Source organism: Papio anubis, chromosome 3 (genome assembly GCF_008728515.1).
Source record: "Papio anubis isolate 15944 chromosome 3, Panubis1.0, whole genome shotgun sequence".
NCBI classification, from domain to species: domain Eukaryota; kingdom Metazoa; phylum Chordata; class Mammalia; order Primates; family Cercopithecidae; genus Papio; species Papio anubis.
This window is the reverse complement of record NC_044978.1, coordinates 116,102,422-116,120,290: the sequence shown is the minus strand read 5'-3', so window position 1 is coordinate 116,120,290 and position 17,869 is coordinate 116,102,422. Positions and strand designations below refer to the sequence as shown.

The 17,869-nt window shown below is 36.4% G+C and overlaps 1 protein-coding gene across 1 annotated transcript in view; it reads left to right on the top strand.

The window, feature by feature from the left end:
- Positions 1-17,869, top strand: part of ADAMTS3 (ADAM metallopeptidase with thrombospondin type 1 motif 3) — a 279,687-nt gene that overhangs the window by 254,707 nt on the left and 7,111 nt on the right. The window contains exons 16-21 of the mRNA XM_017958779.2: positions 368-448; positions 2,217-2,380; positions 7,900-8,065; positions 10,869-11,001; positions 14,915-15,122; positions 17,072-17,189. Of these exons, the coding sequence (XP_017814268.2) occupies positions 368-448; positions 2,217-2,380; positions 7,900-8,065; positions 10,869-11,001; positions 14,915-15,122; positions 17,072-17,189 (870 nt within the window). The remainder of the gene's footprint in view (positions 1-367; positions 449-2,216; positions 2,381-7,899; positions 8,066-10,868; positions 11,002-14,914; positions 15,123-17,071; positions 17,190-17,869) is intronic.

Sequence of the window (17,869 nt, the reverse complement as noted above, 5' to 3'; positions counted from 1 at the left end):
GACTCCACTTGAAAAGGATGGTTTAGAAAACTAGAATCACACAGAGAGGGACACAGGAAAGTATAGTATTTGCCTGAATTGTTGTTGACATCATTTGAAGGTCAATACAAGATAAGTGACTAATACATTGGTAACAAGATTAACTTTTTTCCCTCTTTAATAAAAAAAAAAAAAAGTTTCCTCTAATTTCATGTTGGATGTCACAAAAGCTACCAATGCTTTGAAGTTAATTTCTGAAACTGCTTCTTTAAATTTATGGATGCCCTCTTCTGCATGCAGAAGCAGTAAGAATGTAGTGCTCAACTAACCATGGTTATTGCTTTTGTTTTCTTCTTTGCTTCCTACAATATTTACTACACATGCAAAGGGTACCTTAAGATGTTTGATATACCCCCTGGGGCTAGACATGTGTTAATCCAAGAAGACGAGGCTTCTCCTCATATTCTTGGTAAGTGTTTCTGTCTGCTGGCTCTGCTTCAACATGCACTGAAACATTGAAATGTCAAAGAAATCATAAATATAGATATGTGTATATGTACATACGTATATGTACATATATGTGCATACACATATGTAAGAATCAAAATAATACATAAATGCATTAATTGAATGTTATGTAGGTTTTTTTGGTCATTTCTCCTAACTATGCTTACTTTAAAAAAAAAAATAAAAACAAAAAGAGCTTTAATTTTTTATGGAAACTGGGGTTGGTTCCTAATTATATGAGGGAAAAAATCATTTGACAAGCTTATATTTCTTATACACTTTTTGCTCTGTAATAGGAGATAAGAAAATAAATATGTTAATAAAATCAACTAAATTAAGGAATATCAGAAAAATTCATCATACTTATGTTGACAAATAAGTTCTGATATTTTGATTGATCCAATACTGTATATTGTCTTATTTTTATTGTATTTTACATTCTTTGAAAAGCAACCACAGGTGAATTTTAGTAATCTAATCTTAAATTATTCTAATATCTGACATGTGTCAGGTTTTTGACTGGCACATGCAGATCCATTTGCCACAGAGAGCTGATTATAATTTCCACAAGGAGATTTTTTTTTTCTTTTGTGAGAAGATTACATGGAAATGTCACTTTAAAGAGGTATAAATTTAAATTGTATAGACAAGTGTAAACATAACTTTCCTATTCCTTGGCCTATAAGAACACTAAGATAATTTCCGAAACTAAGACATCACATATCAACTCCATGAGAATTTACAGCAAATCATTTTATTTCAGTTGTGACTTTAAAAAATGAATTGTTTTATGGTGTTTCATAGAATTTTTAAACACATTTAAATTATGTTCACTACTAAATGTAATAATAGTCTAGAAGTCAGCTATAGTTCTTTCTCCAGTATTTAAAATTCCTTTTTTCATCCTAGAATTCATATTAATGTCCTTGGAAAAAATAGACCAGTTTAAAGCCCGAGAGGAATAGATACATTTAATTAAAATTACTCATGTTTTCTACACATTTTCAATAATGGTAGTAACTTGAAATTTTGCTTTCTAATATAACATTATATTCTGATAAACAAATCTAAAATTTAAAATCCTAGTCATTATTTTTTACTCACTAAGCCAGCATTTTATTTCATTTTATAATATGTAATAAATGTATACTACGTTAAGAATTCCATTAGCAGTAAGCAACTTTTCCTAACTATATGAGTAGGTGATATGGCTCTGAAATTTTACAATCATGAGAACTAAATTGTTGGCCTGAAAAATTACTTCAGCTATGTTGGATGACTATAAATATTTTGACCAACTTTTTAAAAAATGCAATAAATAAACCATTATGTTATATGCTATCCTAGCATAAATTGTTTCTATTAATTATTGAAAAAGTAGCTGTCATTTTCAAAATATTCCCAGTTTTGTAAGGAAATATATAGGATAAATGATTTAGAAACTATTAACCTCTTTGACGATGTTTTCAAATGGGAATATTTGCAAACATTATTTTTGCCTATTTAACCGTCTTGCCATATTTTTGACTAGTTAGGAATGCTTCGTGAGAGTTTTGAATGCCTAATCAAGACAATGGGAATAATATCAGAACTAACACCCATTTTGATTGCTTGCTACTAATAAAGAAATATGGTCATTGATTTGTAGAAAGGATATATGTGCTGTGAATCTTCAGCACTTAATATGATAAAATAAAATGTATACTGGTTACTCATTTTTCTTCCTTTAGCTATTAAGAACCAGGCTACAGGACATTATATTTTAAATGGCAAAGGGGAGGAAGCCAAGTCGCGGACCTTCATAGATCTTGGTGTGGAGTGGGATTATAACATTGAAGATGACGTTGAAAGTCTTCACACCGATGGACCTTTACATGATCCTGTTATTGTTTTGGTATGTGGCATTACGGGCTCATGGTATAGTTGGTTCAGCTTATTTTATAATTAATCTATCTGAAAACACTTTTACCTTGAATATTAAACGTACTTTGAACATTGAAAAATGAGTTGCCTTTTAAAATAATTCCATTTATCTTCCCCCCATTCTTTGTGCAATATTTTCATGTAATTTATTGTGTATATATATTATAAACTGAATAATGCAGCATTCTGATTTTTGACTTAAATAATCAGTTATCTTTTAAAGACAACACTAAAAGTAGATTTTTGTATTTACCCACATATTTACCATTTCGTATGCTTTTCATTCTAGTTTGTAAATCTAACGTTCCATCTAGTATCATTTACCTTCAGTATAAAGATCTTCCTTTAGCATTTCTTGTGGTGTGGGTGTATCGGCAAGTAATTCTCTCAGCTTTCAATGATCTGAAAATATCTTTATTTTCACCCTCATTTTTGAAGGATATCTTTACTAGATATAGAATCTGAGGCTGCTAGTTTTTTGGTTTTTTTGTTTCCTTTTTTCCCTTCTTTCAGCACTGTGTTTTTATGATCTTCTAGCGAGTTCCAAGGGTTTGGGGGCTGAGCAAAGAAAAAGATATGGCCACAAGGTGGCAGTAGCACACACACACTTTGAGCGCGGCCTCAGCCGGTTTGCAAGTGGGGCCACCACCCAGAGAACAGAAGGGCAAGGGAACTTCTGAGGAAGAGGGGGATCTGAGGTGGTGTATGTGCCTAGGTAGTGTCATTCAGCAGCACAGCAGAGAGTCTGTGGGTCAGAGGGCTCCAAGGGAGGCAGCAGCGTGAGGTGCTTATAGCCGGAAGGTCTTATTCATATCTAGCAGACGTTGGATGCAGTTTCCTATAGCTGTGCAAAGCAGGCAGTCCCCAAATGGCTAAAACTCCCTCATTTGGGCAGCATTAAAAACAACTGGATGTATGAAAGTTTGTGTTTGGCAGCAGAGGGCTTTTGAGCTAACAGATCTCAGCCTCAGCCTGCTGTGAAGAAATAACCTAGGGGCCAATATACAGGAGCCCTCTTTTACTCATTTATACAGCATTTGCCTTCTAGAATCCATCATTTATGAAGAGAAGCCTCATTTATATCGCTGCACTGTGTGTAATATGTCAGTTTTCTCTTGCTGCCTTTTAAGATTTTCCTTTTCATCTTTTTGTTTTGTCTTGTTGGTTTAGCAGTTTGACTGTGACAGTTTACGGTGTTCTTTGTATGTCTTATGCTTGGGGTTCAGTGAGAATCTTGGCTTTGTAGGTTGATGTTTTTGACAAAATTTGGGTAAATTTCCCATGATGTCTTCTCCTTAATTGTTTTTCCCAAACCCTCACCCCCACCCCATCTTCCTCTTCTTTACTCCTAGGACTCATTTAAATCTGTTGAAATTGTTCCACAAGTCTCAGGCTCTGTTCATCCTTTTATAATATTTTTTAAAATACATTTTTCAGATTGGATTATTCCTTTTGAGCTCTAAGTCACTGTTTCTCTTATGTGATCTCCAGTCTGTCCTTGAGCCTATCCAGTAAATTTTTCATATCAGTGCACTTTACTTTTCTAGAATTTCCATTTGGTTCTTTTTGTTGTAATATCCATTTTTCGGCTGAATTTTTCATAATGTTCACTCATTACATCTAAGTTACCCTTTAAGTTCTGGGTCTTCACGTTGTCTATTTTTATTTTATGAATCACATTTCCTGCTTCTTTTTTTCTTGTACACTTGACATTTTGGAAGATAAATTGTAAGGTGTCTGGTTTTGTTCTGGCAGGCAGTTAAGTTATTGTCAGATCATCCTGATCCTTTAAGGCCTGGTTTTATTCTTCCTTGCAGCTAGTCTCTTTCAGGGTTGTCCTTCTTCCCATGGTGCGGACTTTCTTGGTGCCAGGCTCAGCCCTGCCTGGTTTTTGAATCTCTGTCCCACTCCTAGCACCCCCCTCACCGTGGACTGCCTGGTGTCTTGACCATACACAGACCAACCCTCAGTCATGGACCCATGGAGATTTTTAGGTGATCTCTCTAAGCAGGCCCCTCTTCTTTAGTGCCCTGCTCTGAAGGTTCCAAACTCTAATCTATTTCCTCTGCTCAGTCAGACGGCTGGACTGGGCTTGGGCTCCTCCTCCCTGTGCCAGGGTCCAGAACCTGGCCCTTTTCAGGAATAAGACCCGGCTTGTTTCTCTTCTTACAAGGATTGGTGTCCTTTGTCATGTTATCCATTGCCAAAAAGAAAAAAAGTTTCTGCAAATATTTTGCCCAGTTGTACAGCTTTTAATACCAGGAAGACAACTCCATTACTCCCTCATGGATGAAAGCAGAAGACATCTACTTGATTTGAAATTTATTGTTAGTTTCTGTTTTATACAGAATTTTTATTTATTGGATTTCCTATAAAATATTATACTAAAGTCAAATTGCTCCACTCAATTTTTAGTCTTTTTTCCTCTGAAAAGTGGTTCCCTTTTGAAATATCTGTTCGAAGCTTTTGCCCATCGTTAAAGTTGTTATATTTTCTTTTTGTTGAGTTGCGAGAGCTCTGTGTATATTCAAGTCCTCTGTGAAATACATGATTTGCAAATGTTTTCTTCCAGTCCATATGTTGTCTTTTCGTTCTTTTAGTAGTTTCTTTCATGGAGCAAAAATATTTTAGCTTTACCGAAGTCCAATTTATTAATGTTTTGTTTTGTGGATCAAGATTTTGGTGTTATGAAATTTTTTTGTGTCTAATCCAGCATCAAAACATTTTCTCCTACAATTTTTTGGTAACTGTCTTAGAGTTACACGTTTTACATTTAGGTATATGAATCACTTTGGGTTAATTTTGTATGAAGAATTAGGTCCTTATTTTTGCATATGGATGTCTATATTAGTTATCTATCGTTATAAAACAAATTACCCTCAAACTTAATGGCTAAACACAAACATACTTATAGTTTCTGTGCAGCATGTATCTGGACACCACTTAATTGACTAGTTCTGGCACAGAGCATCTGATGAGTCTGCTGTCAACTGTGGCTGGAGTCATCTCAGAGCTTGACTGAGGGTTGCTCTGCTTCCAAGCTTAGTCACATGGTTGCTTAAAGGCCTCAGATGACTGTTACCCAGCTTTTCCATGTGGCGGGTAGCAGTCCATGATTCCTTGCCACCTAAGCCTCTCCATAGGATGCGTATATATCCTCACAATATGACCCTGACTTCCACTACAGCAAGTGACTCAAGTGAGACAGAACATGGGACAGTGAAACCAAGACGGAATTCTCGGCCCTTTTTTACCTAATCTTAAACATATTTCTTAACCCACCACAATGTCTAGTTATTTTAGCACTATTTGTTAAAAGACTGTTCTTTCTCTATTAAAATGCCTTTTCAATTATGTCAAAAATTAATTGTACACATTTATGTGGGTCTATTCTAGACTCTCATTCTGTTCCATAATAAAATATATATTAAAGTTTTATTTAGATTATGTTAAATATGAGTGATTAGAGGCCAGAAGCTCTGTTTCACACTAATATAATTACATTGTATTATTTTCTAACAACATGAGTATCTGGCTTTAGAGACCTGATGCTTAACCATCATGATAGATGCTTCAAGACCTGCCCACTGATTATAATCTGACCACAGCAAGTGGTGTGGGCTAAAGGTACAACAGGGAGATTTGTAGCTAGGAGACGAGGGTGTGGACAAGCAGTGTTCTGTCATTATGACATTGCTTTTCCATTCTGAGTTCTGTCACATGGTGGCTAGGCTGTCTGGGGCAAAGAGAATTAGATATCTGGCTAGAGTGTAAGGGTTGTTCGAATGGTGCTTGATTTTTTAATGCTGCTTTAAACACAAAGACAGAAAAAAGAGAATAAAAGTCAGATAACCAGATCCTCAACCCCCACTGGTTTTAGTATCACCTCATTTCTCAAACAAAAGGTAGTTGTAAAAATGTAGTTTGGAATACCAATGAATTGCACTTTTCTCCCTTTGCATAATTAGTAAAATCCTATGAAAGCTACATGAAAATCAATTAATTTTTTAAAAGACAAATTTGCCCTGAACAAAATTAAAAGGCAAGAGACAAACTGATAAAATATTTGCAACTCTTATTACAAAAAGGAATTTGTGTCTTTAGTGCACAGATTATTTAGGAGAGAAAAAATATGTGTACAGTTCCAATAAAAACTAGGACAGTCATGCAATGTACAGTATTCAAAATATAAGTGGGTAATAAATTTAGGAAAATTAAACTTTATTAGTTATCAAAATAAATAACAACTAAAATCATGATATTTTTCCCATCCAATTAATGAAGATGAAAATTATGTAACATGTAGTGTCAAATGGCCACTTTCATACACTCTTATTATTAAAGTAACAACTGTTCTAACTGTTCTGGAGGACCATTCACCAGTCTATCAGAAGAACTAGGACTCTAAAGTGTTTGTTCCCTTTAGTCTACTAAGAAAAGCCAGAAATCCCCAGAAAGTTGGGAAAATTTCTAATCAATACAAATATTCAAGAGTTACCACACACTTATTAACAATAATACATAACACTTTTAGGATTACAGACTATGCTGACATTTAAAAGTATATTTTCTTTTTTTTAACTTTTTTTGTACAAGTGCAATTTAGCTACATCAATATATTGCATTGTGGTGAAGTCAGGGCCTTCAGTGCATCCATCACTGGAGCAATGCACATTATACCCACCAAGCAAATTCCCATCATTCAATCCCCTTCCATTTCCCCTGACCCCTCTGAGTCTCCAGTGACCATCATTCCACACTCCAAAAGCATGTTTTCAAATAATATTTACTATCTTGAGAAATGTGCATGAAATAAACAAGGCCAGAAAAGTGTATATGTCTGTACACACACACACACACACACACACACACACACAAACACAATGCAAATGTCTTGAGGGACTATCACAGTAGTGAAAGTGACTGGTTTTCTCTAGTTCGGTAGAATTATGATTTTTCATTTTCTTTATATTTTTCCATAATGTATATATTTTCTGGAGGGAACGTTACTATCTTTATCATCAGAACAAAACGTAACAAAACAATTTTCTTTGAAGACAATTTTAAAATGCATTAAAATTTTTAAATTTTAAATTTTAAATTTAAATTTTAAATTTTAAAATTGTAATCCTTTAATTTTAATTTTAATTCGTTACATTTAAAATTTAAAATCCTTTAAAAAGGAGATGGTTTAATTTAAGGAAACCTACAGTGAATCTTATAAAGTTATTATGTGTATAATACAAACTCTTACCCTTCAGTGTATGTATTTTTTTAATACTTTTATGTTAAAAGTGTTATAGATATTTCATCTTCTTCTTAAACAGGGCACATGTGCACTATAGTTGACAGAAATAAAACATTATAATTTTTGAAACTATTTGAAAGTTGTCAGTTTTAATAAGAGCAATATTCTGAAATATTTGTAATTTGACACTCAAAATGTAAAACCCTTACGTGATTTACATATTGATTTCATGTGTATGTTAGATTATACCTCAAGAAAACGATACCCGCTCTAGCCTGACATATAAGTACATCATCCATGAAGACTCAGTACCTATGATCAACAGCAACAATGTCATCCAGGAAGAATTCGATACTTTTGAGTGGGCTTTGAAGAGCTGGTCTCAGTGTTCCAAACCCTGTGGTGGAGGTAACAATTGAACACATTTATTTTATCAAAATGTAATGCATATAAAAACCAATCTTGCTTCTACCTTTATGGCTGTCTCTAATCGAGGCCACAATCTGAGAAACACCAAACATAACCATCAAAACATCAATACAAAACATTTTTACTGAAAGAATCATCAAATAACAGGATTCCTTTCATAACAGTGACAGACTGTAAAATCTTCTTGCCCTTTTCTCTCAGATCCTTTGTCTTGCATTTACTGTAGTGGCCCTCTTAATCACTTTATTCTTCCCAAACTCCAGAACTCTCCCAAATTCATTGTACTCTGCTCCTCACCTTTCTTCTTCCCTACTTTTACTTTCTATATCTCTCTGCATTTCTACCAGAGTTAATAATAAAAGGGCTATTGGTTGCATGACTGTGTAACTGACTATGCTATGTATTTGAAACCAAATGCTATTCTAAATGCTTTATATATCAATGCATGAATACTCACAATGGCCCTATGCAGTTGGTACTATTGTTATCTCTGTTAAAGTGGTAGCAAAACTGAAGGACACACAAGATAATTTCCCAGAGCCCATAGGATTCAAACCCAGATAACCTGGCTTCTGAACACATGCTCTCACTCACTGCACTGTGCTACCTCCGTTCCCTTTCCAGAGTCCATTAAGCTGGACTTAATGTTTCTCCATTTCTCCCATCATCCATTCCTCTAGTTCTAAACAAGTGCTCCATTACCAATTATCCCTCATGGGCAGGAGAAGGCAAGAGGCTGTTACAAAAATGTCAGCAAATAGTTGAGAACAAAATTTGTATTAGGCAGTGCTTGTGTAAATTATTTATTTTATAATTTTAAGTTCAAGGCTGTATTTCTAAAGTGTTTTCTTGAGGGAGGCATACAATAGTTAATTATTTTAAATGACATCTCTTTATCCATTACAAGATGCCCATTTAATTTTGACCCTCCCTTCTGCTGTACTCTCAACATTTACTTGGTCACATTATTTGTTAGATATACCTTCTTCATATCTCCCACATCTATTCCTTCTTCACCAGACTCCAATCACCACTTTGGGAGGGACGATTATTGCAATAGCCTTTTAACTAGTCAACTAATATTGATGTTCTTCTCTGCCTTAATTTACAGGGTAATTTTTCTTGAATGAATGCATGAATGAATGGTAAAATTATATTATTTCCCAGATTAAAATCCTTCAGTCTTCTAATATGTTGCCCTGAAGACACAATATCACTTTATGCAGCATTCTTTCTAAAAGTGAATCACTTGAATCTCATCATTAGAACACAATTAAACAGACCCAAATTGTGGGACATTTGATAAAACAAATGGTTTTTAAATTTCAAAAATAGTAAATGTCGTAAGACAAAAACAGGTTCAGTAATTATTTCTGATTGATGGAGGCTACAGACATAACAGTTAAATGCAACATATGATCCTTGACTGGAAAAGGATTGCCATAAATAGCATGATAGGGACAATTGAACATTTTGGAATAGGTCTGTATGTTAGATAATAGCATTATGTCTATGTTAAATGTCCTCATTTTAAGAATGATATTATAGTTATATAAGAGAATGTACTTCTGAAATTTGTGCTTAAATATTCAGGAGTGACGGATCAGGATATCCTCAACTTTCAAATGGTTCAGCAAAATTATATGTATATTTACACACATACGCATTTATAAAGAAATACAGCAAATGTGGTGACATAGTCACAAAAGATCAATCTAATGCAAAGTATACAAATATTTGTTGTTTTGGCCGGGCGCGGTGGCTCACGCCTGTAATCCTAGCACTTTGGGAGGCCGAGACGGGTGGATCACGAGGTCAGGAGATCGAGACCATCCTGGCTAACACGGTGAAACCCTGTCTCTACTAAAAAATACAAAAAACTAGCCGGGCAAGGTGGCGGGCGCCTGTAGTCCCAGCTACTCGGGAGGCTGAGGCAGGAGAATGGCGTAAACCCGGGAGGCGGAGCTTGCAGTGAGCTGAGATCCGGTCACTGCACTCCAGCCTGGGCGACAGAGCGAGACTCCGTCTCAAAAAAAAAAAAAAAAAAAAAAAGAATTGTTTTTTCTTACAATTTTGGATAGGTTTGATTTTTTTCAAATATATATACATAATTACAAATATAAAAGTTGATGTTTGAGAGACCCTCAGTAACTCCCTATAACCTTCACGATAATGTCCAAAAACTTGTAAGACACTGAAGGCTTTCAAGATCTGATCCTTCCCTACCTCCTGTCCTCTTCAACATGATACTTCAGCCTTCTGAAGAAACCACAGTTTTTCATATGTTATTTCCTTTGCTTGGAGAATAATTCTGCTTCATTTCCATTACCCCATGCTATTTGAACTTCAGTATTCTGCTGAAGGAAAGTACTGATCCTCCAAGCTTTCCCCTCCCCTCCTCCAAGTTACAGAGCTCTTCCCTCTGTGTTCCTTTAGTGCCCTCTACTGTAAGTTACTTACATAGTTTTCTAAAAGCCTATGTTACTAGATACTGTCACAGTGGTTTTCATATCTATCTCTCACACTAGACTATATATTTAGAGTCTAGTTCTTTACCAAGCATGCAGTTGCAATATTTATCAAATGTATTCTCTGAAAAGGTAAAAGTTTTTGTTTATTTAATGTTCTTTGGGACCTTCAGCACCTATTGAAGTGCCGAATTGTATGCACTCAATACATATTTAGTGAATGGATGAATAAATGTATGAATGAGTGAGTGAATAATCAAGTAACTAAGCATGAATAAGTGATTAAATCCAAAGAAATTTATTTCCTTTTCCAGGTTTCCAGTACACTAAATATGGATGCCGTAGGAAAAGTGATAATAAAATGGTCCATCGCAGCTTCTGTGAGGCCAACAAAAAGCCGAAACCTATTAGACGAATGTGCAATATTCAAGAGTGTACACATCCGCTGTAAGCATTTATTTTAACTATCGTATCTGTAGGTCAAAATCAGGACTTCACTGCCTTTAGCTCTTTTTAGTTTTGATTTTATTTTCGGTCAAAGCTCTATATATACATGGTTTAAATAGTCAAGTCACTTCACAGGAATTATATAAAGCTGCAGTTCTGTGCCTTTCACCACATTCTTGTTCCTCAAAAACAACCACTTTCAACTGTTATATTTATTTTGATATTTGGTAATTACTTGTTTCCTTCTGTCTAAGTCAAATGTTTTTCCTTCTACTCCTTGACTTTTTTGGGAGGTAGGTTAGACATTATACATTGAATTTTCACTGTGAAATGTGAAGATTGTGTTATTTTATGACCACTCTGCAAATGCACACCCAGAGGCCACACTTTCTCCTTCCCTGCTACTCCCATTGCTGACCTAACATACCTTTTACTGATCGCAGTATTCAGGGTTTATATTAACATGTATCTCTCTTAATACCTGAGTCACATAGCATGCACATTATTATGGTTTCTTTTTTGTAATGTTTCTTCCGGAATAAGTGCATATTTTGATTTTATGTATTTGATCTTCTACTACTTTTCTGTAATTCATTCCCGAACTCTCTTTCTCAGTATCAATCCCCTCAAAATACTAAACATCCAAGTATCCTGTCACTGTAATCTCCATAGAAACAGAAGCATCTTAGAGAACAGAGTTCTCTGTGTTCCAGCTCCAGCTTGGACTTTTTAGCAGCTTTCATCCTAGGGTTTCCTTTCATCATCCTCCTTGGAATTCCTACTACCTTTCTCTTCTGTGGGATTTCCTGTTATTCCAAACTATATATCATCCCTAAGACTCAAAAATATTGCTCTATTATTATCTACACTCAAGTGTTGCTGTTGAAAAGTTGGTTGCCATTCTGATTCTCAGTTCTTTCTCTATGACCTGTTTTGGTCTCTATGTCTTTCAGAGTTTGTAGGACCGTCATTTTATTCCTAGTGTCCTGAAATCCCAGTGATGAAATTGACTTGGTGCTCATTTTTACTCATCATTGTGCTGTGTACTTGTAGAGATTTTTGATTGAAAAATAAAAAATGTATGTTTTTATGGGGTACAGTGTAATGTTTTGATGGATGCATACATTGTGGAATGATTAAATTCAGCTAATTAACCAATCTATCACATCACAGACTTATCATTTTTCATGGTGCACACATTTAAAATCTGCTCTCCTAGCAATTTTGAAATATCCATTTCATAATTATTAACCATAGACATTATGCTGTTCAGTAGATCTCGAAAACATATTTCTTCTAACTGAAACTTTGTACCCCTTGACCAACATCTCTCCATTACTCCTTCACCCTCACCCAAGCCCCTAATCACCACCATTCTAGTCTCAACTTCTATGAGTTCCACTTTTATAAATTCCACATATGGAATCTAGAAAATAAGTGAAGGTCACATGGTATTTGTCTTTCTGTGTCCGATTCATTTCACTTAGCATAACTTCCTCCAGTTTCATCTATATTGTGGCAAATGACACAAACTTTTAAAAATATAAAATGGATATCTTTCATCTCTGAAAGATTTTCTCGTATTTTTTTTAATTCTCCTGTGTTCTTCAGTGTTCTTTCTTTCTGGGACATTTGTAGCTCGGATTTTCTCTCCTATTGTTCATTGTTGCACTTGCTGAGCCTTTCATTTTTGCTCTCATATCATCAATATTCAAGAGCTCTAGGTATTTCTTTTTCAAGGCATTTGATTTTTATTTCACAGATGCAATATATTCTTTTATCTCTTCCGGAATATCAAGGATTCATTCCCTGTTTCTAAATAATTTATTCTGAGTTCTTTTCTTTCGTTTCTCCACACCCACTCCACCTCCATCATTTACGTTAGAGGATTTCCATGTGGTAATCCTGGGATGTTCATACGTGTATAAAAATGCAGGGTTTAGAATGCTGATTAGAAGTTTGCCTTATAGTCGTAGCTGGTGGGCTCAACTATAGGGTGATGTGACTCAGCCATTTTATTAAAAGGCCCTCAATTAATTGTATATTGAGGGCTTTTCTTATAAAATAGATTCCGTAGAGTAGAATCAATCTCTTCCTAGGGAGTGTAAGCCAGTTTAAGTGCTGTTCTGGAAATGTTATGTGTATAGGTGTCTAAAGCGATCTCACCACATCACAGATGGATTTTTACATAATCTTCTGTTTTTACTGTGGTTTCTTTCTCTCTTGATCGTGCCTATTGTATCCAGCTAACTCTGGTTCACATTCTACAGAGGATAATAAATCTCATGTCTTCTGCATTGGAGGAGGGCAAATCACCCTGTATGGTTAAGAATCAGGGGGTCTAATTGCTTCCACACAGACTTTTCATTAGTTCTCCTGCTTTCGGTCTTGGCTTCACCCTTGTTTTCACAGCTCACACTGTATCTAAGGCCTCTAATCCCTAAATGTTTCTAAAGTTCTACAGTGCAAGTCAGTTTGCTCATCACCTTATACTGCTGAATTGGACTTCATTCTTCCTAATCTGCTGAGTTAGTTTCCATATGTCCATCTGTTTTCTAGTTTCCTAAATTGTGTTGTTGTGACTTCCTCTCAAATTTCTTTGTCTTTCTAGATTTGTAACAAATTTTTGTCATTTACTTTCATTCTGAGATCTTAGGAGGGAATGGAGGTAATCAGAAGTACCTGTATCTGTGAAGTATATTGGTCTTCAAAAGAGACTCATCATTGAGGTCTTCAAAATTGAGCAAAATTCCTCAGTCCAGTTGTCGTGATACATTTTACCACCAGTTTGACAAGCTAAAGCAGTCTTAAACTGTGAATACCAAAGATTGCCAAGGTTTTAGCATGGCTATATTTTGGTGCCTCTTATATATGGAGAGAAAAAAAAAATGCAGAGGGAAAGTAACTTTGGAAAAGGCAAAGTTAATTTTAGCCTGAATTACATACAGACAGATTGCGTAACCAGATGGAATCAATGGTGACAGCCCTTTGGGACTTGGTAACCATGTGTACTGGAGAACCGTGTGTAACGTCGTATCCACAGCTGATTTGGAAAGTGCTTGGGACACTGACAGTAGAATCTGGGAATGTCCCCTGGTAAATATTTTGGAAAATGCCTCTGGAAATACTGCTATCAGGTGCATTTGTGTGAACAGTTTTTACCCAGCCCCAATGCATACCACCCTTACCTCTTGTCAGGCCCAGTAAGGGTTAATAAGAAGAACTGCATTATCCAAATGATATAGATATGTCAAGTAGCCTTCATAGCAACAACTGTAGAAATAAAACCATCATATCAGTTAAAATATGTAAACATCAGTGAACTCTCTAGATTTTATAAAAATGTGCCCTCTTCCAACCCAGAAGAAGACATGAGGTTTACCCTCTGTAGAATGTGAACCAGACTTTTAACTGTGTATAATAGACATGATCAAGAGAGAAGGAAACCATAGTGAAAACAGAAGGTTATGTAAGCAAATCGTAAGTGTGTCTTAGCAAGCATTAGATAGATTCTGTTTTAAAAATTCACTGTCAGATGTTTAACACTGTTAGAAAATATGACTGAGAGTGAGTTGGTGCTATCCTTGAAAACTGCCTGCATGCCTGAATCTAATAGGACAACTTTAAGATGAGTTTCAGAAACCCTCTGTAGATCATCCTTTTAGGAAAAGAGAAGGTTTCAGAGTCACTGAGAGGCAGAAAACAAAAAAATAGCAGGGCATTAAAAGTTTCAACCTGCTATTACTAAAAAGTGATCCATGATATCCATCTTTCTGAAACCACTTCCTGAACTTCAGTGTGCCCACTAGTTTGCAAGTCACTCAGAGAGCAGAAAAGTCTAGGCTTTGCGGGTGGGAATGTGTGCACTATACATACCAGTGATAATTTCAGTGTTAAACCCCTGCACCCACAGCTGGGTAGCAGAAGAATGGGAACACTGCACCAAAACCTGTGGAAGTTCTGGCTATCAACTTCGTACTGTACGCTGCCTTCAGCCACTCCATGATGGCACCAACCGCTCTGTGCACAGCAAGTACTGCATGGGTGACCGTCCCGAGAGCCGCCGGCCCTGTAACAGAGTGCCCTGCCCAGCGCAGTGGAAAACAGGACCCTGGAGTGAGGTAGGTGTGTGAATTCTGAGCATGCATATGTAAAGTGTGTGTGTAAGCATGTGTAGATATTTTAATTTGGCTTAAACATCAGTTAGGCTTTGTGTGAACTGAGAAACTACTGCATATTTTGTAATTACCTGGAGCTGTTAGGAAAAATTAATGCTTTAAAACAGTACCTGCACTTACGTTTAGTTGGTAGGGGCAAACCATGTTTATGTGTTTCGTAACATAGAGAAGAAGTCTGATAGATGACTGTTCTTTTGTCCAATATTTTTGTTGACTTCCCTGTTCCTTCAGGATAAATTCCAAACCCCTGATACTGAATGCAGGGCCCAGTACCATTTGGCACCGCACTAACTCCTTTTATTCTTTCTTCATTCCAACTCTTTGTCCTAGTTCGAGTAAACTTCCCACTGTTCCAAACAGACCATGTTTGTTTGAGCCTCCTACCTTTCAGCTGACTTGATAATCTCTCCTTCTCCACCAAAGCTCATCTCTGTAGTCCCAAGGACCACCTTCCAGGTGGTACCTTTCCTGGCAGTTCCTCCTCTACATCTGAAAGGCAGTGCAACTTAACTTTACCATGCTGTTCATGACAGAGTATTATAACTCTGATTCTTGAATCTGTATTTGCCACTAGTACACACATTTCTCAAAAATAGTGTGCCTGGTTTCCTCAGTACTCAGCTAGTGCTTAGCATACCTGTCCGGATGATGTTTGTTTATTAATTGGCTGACTCCATGTTGCACTGTCAGCTATTACCACCTGCCTTAGATATTTCTAAAGACTCAAAATAAGAAATCTTGGGGTCATAGGAGAATCGTTTATAGGAGGAAAGGGCATCAAAAATCAGACCGAAAACTAATGAGGAAGTGGAGAGTAAGCCCAGAAAGGAAGAAACAAGCAAGTTGTCTTATCTATTTCTTGCTGCTTTAACAGAATACCACAGATTGGGTAATTTATAAAGAACAAAAGTTTATTTGGCATATGGTTCTGGAGGCTGCAAAGTCCAAGGGTATGGCACTGGCATCTGAAGAGGGTCTTCCTGTAGCTGAAGGCATCACATGGCAAGGAAGCATGCAAGAGAAACACAGAAGATCCTTCTGTCAGGAGCCCATTCCTGCAATAACTAACCCATTCTCAAGATAATAGCATTAATCAATGCCCATAAATCACCTCTGAGAGGTCCCACCTCTTACAGGTCCCTCTCAACATTGTTACAGTGGCAGTTAAATTTCAACCTAAGTTAGGAGAGGACATTCAAACCATAGTACAAGTACAGGTCACCCACATAGGACCATAATGCTAACTCATATCAAAGTCTCAGTAGAAGTCCCTCCTCCATAGCACCTTCCTAGGGCCATTGCATGGAAGTTTCTGAGCTTAGTTTTGGAGCAGTAAAGGTTTTCATTAGAGAAAAGAACTTAAGAACATGGAATAATAGTAGTTCCAAGGACGTTGAATTAACAATCCGAGGCAACTTATCAGTAAATTCTGCCATCTGTAAGAAAGAAGTGGGGACTTTCAATACCATGATTGGGTCCCTGAGAACAGACATCATCAACATTGTTTTTAGAAACTACAGCAGATGTTAACATTGTTATTAATCATGGCTTCTTTTGTAGGGAATGCTTACTAGGTACCAGGCATTTTGCTACTGCTTTATGCACATTGTTTCCTTTGCCTTCATTTAGTCCTAAAACAATCTTATAAAGCGGGTATCATTATCCCAGCTTTCCACCAGATAAGGAAGGTGAATCTTATATAGAAAAAACAATGTGCCCAGGCCAGTAAATAATGGAGTCAGAATATAAACTCAGTAGTATCTATCTTCAAAACCACTGTGCAGCATCACTTAATAGAGAACGAACTCTAGATCTGTGTGTCTGTGTGTGTGTGTGTATGTGCATGATCTTGGTGGAATAAATGTCTGTAACCACAGCCTTTGTCTCTGCAGTGTTCAGTGACCTGCGGTGAAGGAACGGAGGTGAGGCAGGTCCTCTGCAGGGCTGGGGACCACTGTGATGGTGAAAAGCCTGAGTCAGTCAGAGCCTGTCAACTGCCTCCTTGTAATGGTAGGTGTCACACCAATTGACTTCACTGCTCTGATGTTTTTAAACCTTGAAAAGCAGAATTTCCTTTTGAGAGAAGTTATAGAATTTATATTCGTTTACTGATAAATAACCAAAGGAAAACACCTGTGAAATATTAGTCCAATTCAGTTCTTTAAGATCAGCATTTGAGGCAATGTCCTACACTTTTTACTTATCATAACCACTATCGCCCTGCCATTTCTGGCTGGTGACGTTGGGGTGAGGGCTGTGCTATGTATATGTAATGTCTATCAACTTGTGTTGCTCGTAGGAACTACTTAATTTTTCCTTGTTACATTTAACTATAACTTCACATCTTTATTAAAAGGCATAATTTTGCAACGGTTTTGAAATATTTTACTAAAATTATTCAATTTTGATGTGTGGGTAATGTCACTCAACTCTAAAACCATTTCCAATAACCGTCTATCCACAGAGTAACTTCAAACAGACACATCGCACATAGGATAAAATTAAGTGTTTGCCTGACCTACCAACTTGCTGTATGGCAAAAGCAGGGTTTATTGTCTTTATTTAGTCAATTTGCTATTTTAAAACAGCAAAATGGGGCCAGGTACAGTGGTTCATGCCTGTAATCCCAGCACTTTGGGAGGCTAAGGTGGGTGAATCACCTGAGGTCAGTTCAAGACCAGCCTGACCAA